The sequence below is a fragment of the Anser anser genome (assembly GCF_964211835.1).
Source record: "Anser anser genome assembly, chromosome: Z".
NCBI lineage: Eukaryota > Metazoa > Chordata > Aves > Anseriformes > Anatidae > Anser > Anser anser.
In genome coordinates this window covers 79732879-79745676 of record NC_139723.1, presented here as the reverse complement: position 1 = coordinate 79745676, position 12798 = coordinate 79732879, and the positions used below count along the sequence as shown (strand labels likewise).

At 39.1% G+C, this 12798-nt stretch overlaps 1 protein-coding gene across 10 annotated transcripts in view; it reads right to left on the bottom strand.

Annotated features, from left to right (window-relative positions):
• Window positions 1-12798, bottom strand: part of KIAA1328 — a gene marked incomplete at its 5' end in the record, with an annotated part of 172860 nt that overhangs the window by 26556 nt on the left and 133506 nt on the right. For all 10 annotated transcript variants that reach the window (XM_083817665.1, XM_083817667.1, XM_083817670.1 and 7 more), the window contains 2 exons: window positions 3491-3599; window positions 10826-11010. In XM_083817665.1, the coding sequence (XP_083673791.1) occupies window positions 3491-3599; window positions 10826-11010 (294 nt within the window). The remainder of the gene's footprint in view (window positions 1-3490; window positions 3600-10825; window positions 11011-12798) is intronic.

Below are 12798 nucleotides of genomic sequence, written 5' to 3'. Positions count from 1 at the left end.
AATCTGTTTATAAGAACTCCAACAGGCCACTGTAGCCTAACAGATAATAATATAGCTCAAATATAGTATTCATATTGCAGGTACTTCTAAATCACTTATTTTAATGGCTAAAAGAAACTTCATTCCAAGACAATGCATTCAGCTGGCATTAAAGCTCTGATTTAAAACTGCAACAAGAAAACATAGGCTTAATGCTGAAGTCCCAGACTATCACTCAATCCCTTAATTTACCTAACTGTTCTTAAATTCACTTCGTAGATGCCCAAAGTGAAGAATGTTACAGGAGAATTATCTGTTTCCATGGTGAGCAGAACAACCTTTGCCTGTGTCTTTTTAAGTGCTTGATTATCCACAGTGTTATAGGACATACTGTGCCAAACTCGACGGTACAACTGTTTCTACGTGGGGAGAGCCTGACAATTGTACCAGGGCTATAATCAAATTAAATGGTCTTTCACAATGTACAATTTACAATGCTTTTTTATTTTAAAGCGTAACTTAATATTTTGATTTAGAACAGCTTCATTTTTGTTGTGCAACATAATCCCTGTTTTGCTGAAATCATTACCTGATGATACCTGAGGTAAAATCTAGTTTATACAAAAACTTTTCATTACTAAATGAAAGCATATAAATGCTGCTACTTCCCTATTCCATCTCCCTTCCAGCTTACAGACAAAAAAAGCAGAGCCTTGCTTCTAGGCAAACAACAGTTATGAAGAAGATGTCCCTGGTCACCGAAAAGGCAATGTTTTAGGCAGTCAGAGGGCCAGTGCTTTAGGAGTAAGGAACAGAACTTACTCTTCCGAGTCTGAATGTTGCCTGTGATTGTTTTCCAAATATATCAGAGCTTTGATCTAGATAAACAAGCACACGGAGTAAAAAAGCTTTCCAGACCTGCTGTGAACATAATTTCAAGGGGCTCATGCAGGTGTAGACACTTGGCTTAACAACACTGGATAACCAAACATGTAATGCTTGGCTGCATTATGAAAAACAGCCATAGGCAAGCATAAAAGCATGATGGGCAGACAAATTCACTATTAGACTAACTCGGGATGCCAGAAAAAGAAGTATTTTTCTTTCAGAGATAGCACTGAGATGACCTCGTACACATTCAGGAAGTCTGGTCCTTCTACAGGTGTAGCACTAAGAATCTCAAAGCACACACCTTTACCTTCTCAGGACACACTTCTTGTCCCAGAGGTGATTCACAGAGAGAGAAGAAAGTAGCACTGCAGAGATTCTTCCTGACGCGGGAGGTAGCTGTAACACATGCTGAAGCCTCCATTGAGCCCTGCCAAGAAAGGCTATCAAGCCAACACATCTTCTACCTGCCATGCCTGCTTATCCAGCCAGCCCTCCCAGAAGCTGAGTGAGCACCCTAAAGCCTCGTGCTGGCAGGGAGCTTCTGTCACTTTCCAACACCTTCTCCCTGGCAGGCTTTCCATTGCTGCTACTGCCGGGTGCCAGGGTTTGTGCTAGTTAAAGCTGGCACAAACATGAGTTGAATCTAGTCCTATAAATTTAAATAGTCAAAAGTAATTAGATTTACATGTACTGCCGAATAAATAAATTTGCTCTTAGGCTTGGGCTTTGTGCTGCAAGTTTGTGTCCCATGCCAACTGTTGTGGTTAAGCTGTTAACCCCCCCCAAATCACAGATTATAACGAACATGCTGACAAACCCTAACTTTAGTGGCACAAAAGCAGCAATAATTCTCCATATTGATTAATTTAGTTAGTTAAACCTGCAGTCTAAGCTTATAACCATTCAGTGATAAATTGAGACTGACCTGCTGCTCAAGCAGGTTTTTTGATGAAGGATAGGATCAGCTTTAGGTCTCCACAGAAATACTTGTCCATTTACCATTTTCAATTAGAGAAGGCCATGAGTAAGGGAAAGCACAACATGGCTGCTTAAGCTGGTCAATTATACTTACAGCACCAACAGAGAGAAAGCAAGCCAGTGAGAGCAGGAGAGAACACCCCAGAAATACAGGATTTTTCAGAATTTGCCATCAACTGGTAAAATAAAACTTTAAAGATGACAGCTAATCAGACTTGTTACTGATCACTTTATCTGATATGATTTCTAACAGCATATTTCAACAATTATTTTACTCCCCTCTGTGGAAAAGAATGGACCATCAATCCTCTTGAATAAAATTCCTTTTTCTGAGCAGTTGTTGTATGATGTGAATAATTATATCTACTCCTCAGTGCTTGAATAGAATCTTAACTTACCGCTATTAGATGGTATCAAGCAGTATCTTTACACACTCCTTATCTGATATTACTGCCTTGCAAAGGTAACCCTTGCTTCTAAGAGAAATGCTAAGGCTGTCTTGTAGTTTCTGTTTGCTTAAACATACGGTTACTTGTGGGAAACAGAGCCCAATCTCTCTCAGTTCTTAAATCCCCACAGAATTATCATCTTTTCCTTCAGAACAACAAAAAAAGTGTTTCCATAGCAAGTAAGTACAAATTTGTCAATATTGATAGTGATTTTTCACCTATTATATATCACAAGTTCTCTCAGAAGATAGAAATAAACTGCCAGCTGCTGCCAAGAATACAGGGATGATATCAAGCATACATTTTCCTAGTCCACTGGGCCAAGAAAAGATTAAATCTGACTCAAGTCCTCTCATTCTCCAAGAAACATTTAACTCTTCTTATGAACGGTTGTACAGTCTTGTCATTCCACTGCACAAAGTCATCTAACTAATGGTGTAAAATATTGCAAATTCATACTTTAATCTGCATTTACTCAGTTGCTTAACTGAAGATTTTATTACAATAAAATATGGGATATGACAAAGAAAAGCAAGAATTGTATGCTGTTTTTCTAGGCACTTACCACTAGAATTGTAATCCTGCCCAAAGAAGGCAAGTTGTTTTTAGACTCTTAAGTGTAACAACAATGCTGCTTTCTGTTTCTTCATTGGAGCAGAAGTGATAATGCTGCTTTTCCAGCGCATTTAGTGCAGATATATAGCATAATCAGGAATTGCTGACTTAATGTGATTTTGTTGCTTGTCATTAAACATAAAATAACTCTGGTACAAAACATTTTAAAAGAAATGCCATTTGATAAAATATTGGGGGGGGGGGGGGGATGGGGGGGGAATGGAGTACAGGGGGATTAAAATCTTCAAGTGGATTTAAAGCCTAACATGGGTTAACACCATCCATTCAAATTATTTATAAATGTATTTAATGTGTCAGGACTTGGAACATAAAATACTTTCTATTCAAAATCTAAGTAAAATTTAAATGTTAGAACTTGGCATATTCCTGCTTTTCTTATTCTAACAAGCAATTTAAGGCTTACTATAAATGTCAAAAGGATATGGCAGTTTTTAGCTTATATTATCCATCTTGTGTTAACATGAAATATCATAGAAATTCAGCCACTTCCCTGCATCTAGGAGAATTTGATAGTTGCGTTTGCAGAATCTTAAACCAGAGATTACCCAGAAACTTACTGTGAAGTGTTATGCTCAATTGGTGATGGGGCTGTGGTTACAAGCTCTTTGCCTCTGCCTATCAGTCCAGGAGACGTGGCTGCATCCCTCCTGGGTCCTGAAGTTGTCCCTGTGAAACAAAGTGAAGACAAGTCAGATACCAGATGCTAGTAAATTTGAGGCAGCTATTTTGTGATTCTCCATTATTACAGAACACCAAGGCTAAAAGTAGCAATGTTTTTGGAGTGTTTTATATACAGTTAAATGGCAATCAAAGAATTCATTATCAGTTGACAGTACTGTGTATAGCATGCATTTCAGGATCATGTATAATCAGATCTATGTAATAAGACATACAGCCTTCATCTTACTGTCCAAAGCTTGACAGACTTACACTGTAGACCATTTTCTTAGTGGTGAGGCAAAATTAGGATCCAAAGGATGCAGCTTGTTTCACAGACACAGCTCTTGTGACCTTTTATAATGTTTTGGTTTTTTGTGTTTTTTTTTTCCATGTGTAACTGTCACTATCTTGCTTTCAGTAAAATAGGACTGCTAGTCCATTCTTTCCTTTCACCCCCCAAATCCTCAAATTATAAAATACATCATGAAGTTCAAGAAGGCCAAGTGCAAGGCCCTACACCTGAGTTGGGGCGATCCCAAGCACAAATAGAGACTGCGTGGAGATGGATTGAGAGGAGCCCTGAGGAGGACTTGGAGGTGTTGGTTGATTAGAAGCTCAACATGAGCCAGCAATGTGCACCTGCAGCCAAGAAAGAAAGCTGTGTCCTGGGCTACACCAACACAGCGTGGGCAGCAGGGCAGGGAGGGGATTGTCCCCCTCTGCTCTGATCTCGTCAGACCTCACCTGGAGCCCTGCACCCAGCTCTGGGGCCCCAGCACAAGAAGGACACGGAGCTGTTGGAGCAGATCCAGAGGCCACGAGGATGCTCAGAGGGCTGGAGCACCTCTCCAAGGAAGCAAGGCTGTGAGAGTTATGGTTGTTCAGCCTGGAGAGGAGAAGGCTCTGGGGAGACCTTACAGTACCTAAAGGGGCCTACAAGAAAGCTGGAGGGGGACTTTTTACAAAGGTGTGTAGTGATAGGACAAGGGGTAATTGCTTTAAATTGAAAGAGGGTAAATTTAGATTAGATATTAAGAAGAAATTAATTACCATGAAGGTGGTGAGGCCCTGGCCCAGGCTGCCCAGAGCAGCTGTGGCTGCCCCATCCCTGGCAGTGCCCAAGGCCAGGCTGGATGGGGCTTTGGGCAGCCTGGGCTGGTGGGAGGGCCCATGGCAGGGGGGTAGGACTGAATAGGTTTTAAGGTCCATTCCAACCCAACCCATCCTGTGATTCTATTAACTATTGACTTCATCAATATGTTGACTGCATTTTTGCTGTTATAGCCCAGTATGAGTTTTGATTGCTCCATCACACAAGCACACTGCTGACTTGTTTTTAACTTGCTGTTCACCAAGAGCCTCAGCTCTCTCTTCTGTCAAAACTGCTTTCTAGACTGTTAGCACCCACTTGGTCCTGTTGCATGGGGTTGTTCCAAACCAGTTGCAGGAACTGGCATTTGTTGACCCTCAACAGGCTTCTGTCAAACCAATTCTCCAGCCTGTTAAGGTCCATTGAATACTGGGCCCGACTTCCAGCATATTGATTGCTTCCCCAGTTGATGTTGTGTGCAAATTTGCTGAAGGTGCCTCCTGTCCCACTGTTGTGATTGTTAATGATAAACAGCATCAGCCTGATATAAGCCACTGAGGGACTTCATGAGCAACTGTCTGCCAGATGGACTGAATACAACCCTTTGAGGTTGGAGATCCAGATGATTTTTTACCCATCTTCCACCTTGCACCTATCTACCTGAGAACTAGGTTTTATAGGTATGATTTGGTTAGACACCTTGCCTCCAAGTAGTCAGTGCTAAGTGGAATACGCAAGTTATGGGTAACATAAAAGACTGTGGGGGTTTTTTGTGTTTATTTATTTTTTTTAATCTATCCTAACTAGCACTGTCCGACCAACATCACTTAACTAAACAGTAAATATGGGGAAAACTACAAGTCTCAGCAAAAATTAAAGTCAAAACAGTATTTAGCTCTTTAAGTAATTCTGTCATGCGTAAATATTTCTCAGCTCTGTGAACTGCAACTTTATCTACCATTCATGCTGAAATATGAAGCAATACATCAAGGCTGGAACTCCAGCTCCAGTGCAAATTTACAGACATCCAAGAGATTAAGATTATTTAAAATACTGCATTGATTTAAGATGTATACAAATATATGCATACGATCTAGTAAAAACACATGCTTTAATGTATATTCTAGGGAGGCTAACGAAGACATGGGTTCTTACTGCCCTGCTACAATGCACTGTGCTTCGGTACTATGTAGTGAAAAAAACTTGCCTAACAAATAGTTAATTATCAGTGAAGGAACTCTTAGAAATATCATGGGGATGTATGTTGATTGTGTGTCCCTGGTAACTTGATAGAGTGCCAATCCACAATGAGAAGAGTGGGTATGCATATAAAGACTGGAAGCCTCTTGCTTAGAGTTTTGGCTTCATGACTAAAAAAGAGATATTTAGAAATCATTTCATGTGACAGTGGAATGAGGCAGCTGGATCTTAAGAAACTAATACTGAAGTAATAAAAACCTGGCGAGCATGGGAGAATATATTCAATTCCTAGTATGAGAAAAGGCTGGCACGTTGTCAACATGCTACATTCAAAGCAAAGTAGATGTATTTCTCCGAAAAAGAAAATATATGGACTCGGAAGTGGCCAATACAGCCTCGAGGGGACTATTCAAAGACCCACGTTTGAAAATATTACCAGGGCCAGAAATGGAAAACAAGAAAAGGAACTAAGAAAGAATATATTGAGGCTGTTAGACTGCACAGAGCTAAACAGAGGTAGCAAGAAATCCTGAATAAGTGCATATAGAAACAAAAAATGTTTTAAAATACATCTTGAAAAAGGCATATAAGTCTACAGAGGGAAAAGAAATACCAAAGAGAAAGCAGGTCTATTAATACACAAAGAAGATTAAATCAGTAATGATCCTAAAATGGTCAAGCTACTAATAATTGTAAAATACAGTGCAAGAAAAAAAAAATAAAGAAAAGGAATATTGGCAAATACTGCCTATACAAAGCTGATGAAAAGGAATTATCAGGGGGGATAAAGTTACAAAATCCTTAGTCTGAAGGATATATATTTCATGGCTAAAGGGAATTAGTTAATGAATTTATGAAGTGACTGGTAATTATTTATGAAAAGTCATAGAGAACTGGAGTGACGCAAATGACAGCAAATTAATTAGATTTCCAGGTGTTGGAAGACAGTATGAGGCTGGAGAAGTTGCAGATGACCTAGAGAAGCAAGGAACATGGAAAAAGAATAGACACATTCACCCTGAAAAAAGAAAGCTCATATATGGTGTGAATAATCTAAATCCTGATACCAAAGAAAAGAGAGAACCGGAGTAGCAAAGCATAGCAAAATATAAACTAGATATAAGCTTGAAAGGCAAGCTACCCCCAAAGCAATTATAGATGTCTTCTAAATGGTCCAGTTAATACTGTTTTCAATTTTCTCAACTTGGTATATGAATGATTTGAAGACGCTTTTGAAAAAATTTAAATAGCTGTATATTTCTGCTTGAGAAGCAGACAACTAAAACATGAAGAAAATAGGGAAATACAGCAGTCAACTTTTTTGAAAGTGTGAGTACTAAGAACGAAGAAAAACTGTTGAGTCTAGTTCAAGCAGTAATGGAATGAAAGCAAGCAAGGGGAAATCTAGGTTGATAAACTTGAAAGAAATGTTTATGAATTGAATAATAGTAATATTCATAACGCTTAACATTCATATAGTACTTCACAGCTTCAAAGCGCTTCACTAATATTAACTAATTGCTCTATTCAATTGTAGGGAAGAGTCTTCCCTCGAGGGAAGAAGTTCCAGATCTTGAATCCCTAAGAAGCTACATTAGAAAACCTACCAAAAACAAACACTATAGAGAAAAATCAGCCCCTGGAAAAGTACAGATTCTATGAGCTAAAATATTTCTTTCTCTGCCTTTTTCTTTTACATATAGAAAGGAAAGCTATGCATGCTATACAGTATCATGCAGACGCTACATCCCCTAAAGAGATACAAATGGAAAAAAGAGTTTGTTTCACTGAAAAGAGATTTTAGGAAGGGGTGAAGAGGAAGAGTTAAAAAAAAAAAATGTATGGAGGTGAACTGCCCAATATTGCAGAATATAATGAATACAATCTGGTTTAGTTTCCCAACCCAAAAGCAAAATTTTCCAGGGCAGAAAGAGAAACACACATTTCTGTACTCCAGTGCTTTTTAACTAGACAAGTTGTTAGATTTTAGTACAAATTGACATAGCTGCTGGTGACACCAATAAAAACAATTTACTGCTGAAAAGATCTAAGACTTGAGGATTGCTTCGTCTGCTTAAAGTTTTGCTGGTAAAACTAAAAAAGTTTGGATACAAGACACAAACACTTGCTAAAGAAGAATAAAAATGAAGGAGCAAACAGAAAAAGGAGACAAAAAGCAACAGTGAAAGAATAAATACTGACTGCCTAAGCAGGGCTGGTTCAGTAAGCTTATACCTTGAAAAGAGTGCGTAAATGCTCCTTTCCCTCCACCAGGTGATGGGACCAGGTTAACAATGCTGTTCTCTGCATTACTAAACATTTGTAGTGAGAAAGGAAAACTGGGTTAAGAAACTACCCCTTCCAAACTCACTGCACTCACAGTAAGTGAGCAGTGCTGTGGGCAGTAAAGCCTTTCACCATGCCCTGAGAATTGTTTACTGACTAGTTGATTTATCTCCTCAAAACAAAACTGAAGACGACAAAAGTAGTGAAAAAGGACAACATCAAAATCCAATATAAATGTGTATGCTGCTGTGGAGGGACCCTATCATGAGTTGCATGGTGCCCCGAGACACCCACTGTTCCCAGAGGTATGGGGAAATTTTATTATTATATTGCAACAGAGCCCAAAGACCCACATCAGACCTGGCACTGCACTAAGACACGCTTGGAGATAGTCCCTATCCTCAAGCATTTACAATTTAAATCATCGAGACAGATCAAGGCATGAAAAAATATCTCTAGCAAAAAATTTCTCTGTAGTAAAACATCTGTCTGTTAGGAAGTTCTCAGCAGACACGCTTCTGTGTGTAGGATCCAGCACTGCTGTTTTCTGACCAAATCGCTGCGTGAAAGTAGACGGCTAACTACCATCAAGTTTCATGTCTCAGAATGTCATCTGGTTGACTTTGTTCCCCTTCTGCATAAAATGGCTTAGCTAGAGCTCTGTAACTGGTTTCTATTGACGCAGGAGGTACTGACCACTGTCCCAGATAGACTTCCAGGCTTCCTGGCTCCATACTCTGAGGCAGTTAGGAAAATGCCACATTTTTTAAGAATTCACCATAAAAACACTGTTGATATCTCTCATTTTATTTTTGCTAGATGCTACGTAATTACTTCGTAATAAAAGAATAAACTCTGAAGCTGAAATCCCAGTTCAGCAGCAGATGGCAAGATCTAGCAGAAGTAAGGACAGTGACACCTAAGTCCAGAGCTAACTAGAAATAAGAAACTTGACATTGTACCCTGGTGATCCCCAGGGGTGAAAAAACACTGTACAAGTGTGTGTGTATGCTTGTTAAAGGAGTCCAAACATATAACAGAGGGAAGCCAATTAAAAAGGTACTAAATACAGAAGACTTCAACTTCAGTGATTAGTGCTAGGTAATTTGCCTTGTGATAAACAAGCCATTCAAATCAGTAATAGACCTGAGGTTGTTCCACAGCTTGAGAGCATTTCTCTGAACTTTATCTGGTATCACAGCAAGTGCCAATGTTTATAAGCTAAATATTGCCATGCAGCTCTGTATCTTCAAAGCTAGCAATCCCAAAAAGTGTTTGCAGAAGACACTCACCATCTTTGGACATTATGCTGACCACTGCACTCACTAAATCAGCATAGGTGCAGTTCAGTTGAACGTGCAATAGCCAGGTGCAGCTCGTCACTTCTAAGTGCTAAAAATGAAATGAGTGAATGAAGGAGAGGCCAGGTTGGACTTTTTTCCCCAAAATCTATGGAAAATAAATTACTTTTTTGGGACTACCCCTATCCAAGGAACAAAACCCATCATCCAACTGTGAAAAATCTCAATTTCATCACTACAGTATTGAGAAGGAGGGGGGAGAAGGAAGAGGAAAAGAGAAGAAAAAAAATAATGATAGCTGAAAAAAACATAAAAGAAAACCATCAGTGAAAATTGCCCCTGAAACTTTGCAGAATTGTAACGGCTTTCTCTTGCTTAAATTGATTGGTGTAGCAATGTTATAAAATGACTATTAGGATTCATTGTGCACAACAGAAAGTGTGAAATGTCAGCAGACTATACAGCAAAAGTAATGGGTCCTGAACCCCTGTTAGTCAAAAATGATTTTCTTTCAAATTAGAAATTGATTTTTTTGGACACAAGCCCTTTACAGGCTTCCAACTTTTGTAGCTGTGCCTTGGAAGAGATTAACCTCAGCCACTGTTTGGGTCCAGGCTGATGATACCCTTTTGAAAGTTTCTTCACAGGGACTGCTTTTTAATGTTGGTACGGTCTTAACCAATAACACAAGTTATTTGTTCCTTTGAGAACTGCACCACATTTCTTCTCATTTTGCCATTTTCTTTATTTTTATGCTGACATATACAGCAAACTGGCTGACAAGTTAAAAAAAAAAACACACAACCAGCTCATAATTGAACCAAGGATTATGTTCAAGGCTCGGCAGTGAAACATCCAAGCTGCTTTTGTTCCCAGCCCTTTCTCTTCCTAAGAAAGGATGCTTTCTCTTCTCCTTAAGTGGAGGTACTAAGCTAAGAGCAGGATAGATTCTAGCAGTACAGACAACCCTGTGTGGCAAAATACCAGGTTGTAATGGTGGAGCCATTACTTGGGGAGGAAAAGAATGTGAAGAAGATTACATTTCAAGAACAAGCCCCACTGTACTTATTCTCTGCTTGCTGGGAAAGGAAGAAGAATTGTTGAAACAGCTTTTTGAGATTAAAGGGCTATTTTTTCCTCTTTTATCAGGAACACCAACCAAGAAGATCACTTGTTATTTACAAGGTTTTCTATGTTTTTACTTTAAACGTAGGTAGCTTCTCTTAGGTTGTTTTAAGCAACTTGCAATCCTCTCTCTTTCATTGCATATTTTGCTGATCCACTCTTGAACACATATAATTTCTAAACAACATCAGCACACTCATAGACCTGCAATACAGTATGCTTCCCTTTACCTTTCCTTGACTTGCTGCCTTCCCTCTTGGTTTTCATCAGAAGGGCTCGCCCATCTTCCACATGTGCACCAAAACCAGCCATTTTCTTCCCTGAACTGCTCCCACCACTGCTCCGTGATGTTCTGGAGGCTTTGCTCACTGGTGGTATCCTGGGATAATAATCTTCACGTTTCGATACTGGCACACTAGGAAGAAAGAAAGGTGACACTGTTACATATCAACCTCTTTAACGCTGCATGCAGCCCTCTGCCTCCCCAGAAGCATAACCATCATGGTGCTAGTTGAGCTCCTGCTGAACCCATTTACAATGTCTGAAAGCAGAGCGCCTAAGGGTTGAAGGGTCACCAACCTACTTCAACTTCCACAGGAGTCTTTGGTTATCAGCAGCTGGCCACACTCTGACAATTATATTTGGAGTTTTGCAGTATTTGGCACATTCCCTAATGCAATAGGTCCTGGATTTCCTGAGTGGTTAGCACAGGACGAGTGGGATGAAGATTCAGAAAGGACTTTACCCAGCATGGCTGAGCAAGGTTGGAAGAAAACAAGTAATTGAAAAATGCTCACTTTGCTAGGAAAAAAGGGAAACACAGAAGAACCTGAGAGGAGAGGAACAGTCAGGGTTTGCAAAAGGGAAGCAGATGGTACATTGGTTCAAGAAAAAAAGAAAAAAAAAAAGTAAGAGTAAGAAACGAGAAAGCTAACCAGAAAAGCAATGAGCAGTGTGGTCCAGGAAGGACGCCTGCACAAGATCCTAAACACTCCACAGACAGAGCCAGGATGCACATTTGGTGACATGGAGCAAGCATGATTTCAGTTTCTGCAGACACATACAAAAAAAACCTTCTGGGAAGACAGGAGGTTATTGAGACTATCTTTCTCTTGGTAAAGACGAAAGACAGCTTTCAAATTCTGCTCTCAGAAAGAATACTGCTTTAAATAAGGATTCCCAAAATCTATACGTCATTAACCCTGTGACTATTACACAGTTAAAAAAAAGTAATTAAAATATTAAAAAAAAAAATTGGATTATCCACATGAAGGAATACAGTTCAACCCAAGATTATACTGCTCTGTTTGCAAGTATGGGAGTGACACACAGCTTTCCTAAATCAACAGATTATACAAATCTTTTTCCCATTTAAGTACCAGTTTTGAAAGGATAACTCTAAGACTGCTACTAAGTTTGTATCATTTGGGTTACAGTTTTATGGGTGGTTGATTCACAAAAATATTTTACATAAAAGCTTACGTTACTGAAGTTACTGTATATCTGAGGCAAAAAAGCAGGTATCTTTTTTCCCATCAGAAAATGATAGCTAAATTAAAAGTTTCAAATCCGTGTGCTGTAAAAGTCATTGTTTAATAAGGCCCACTGCGCCGGTTTGACAATTAGTATTACTCCCGTATTATTAATGCAGAACATTATATAATGGCTCATGACCCATAATAACTGACTGAAGTGTAGGATAAAATTTCTCCGAATAACCTCCATTTACTTTAGGGTTTCAAACCGCATGATGACTTAGTAATATTGCAAAATGTTTTTAAAATTTATGGTGACTCGAAATTAGTTATCTTATTTGAATTCTGTGATATCATTAACCTACTAATTCCTACAGCCCAGGGTGTAGCCAGAGGTGGGTTTGGACCCTAATAAATGTTTAAAGAGGCCTAAAGGTGTAATAGTTGACCAGATTTCTCTGATAATACAGTACTTGATTTTTTATTTGTCTGTTCCTGAATGATTAACAGCATTTAAAAACACTAAGGTCATCATTATTTGGATGCTTTCTGAGTTTTTAAAGTACATTTAATTACCACCTACAGATCTTCTGTGAAGACAGTGACCTTAGTCACGTAGATGAGGAAGCGATTACTCTGCTGGTTCACTACCATACCACTTAAATGGTGCGGTCACCTCTAAAATATCAGGTTCTGGTTTAAATAATGCTATGGCAGAGAGAATTCAA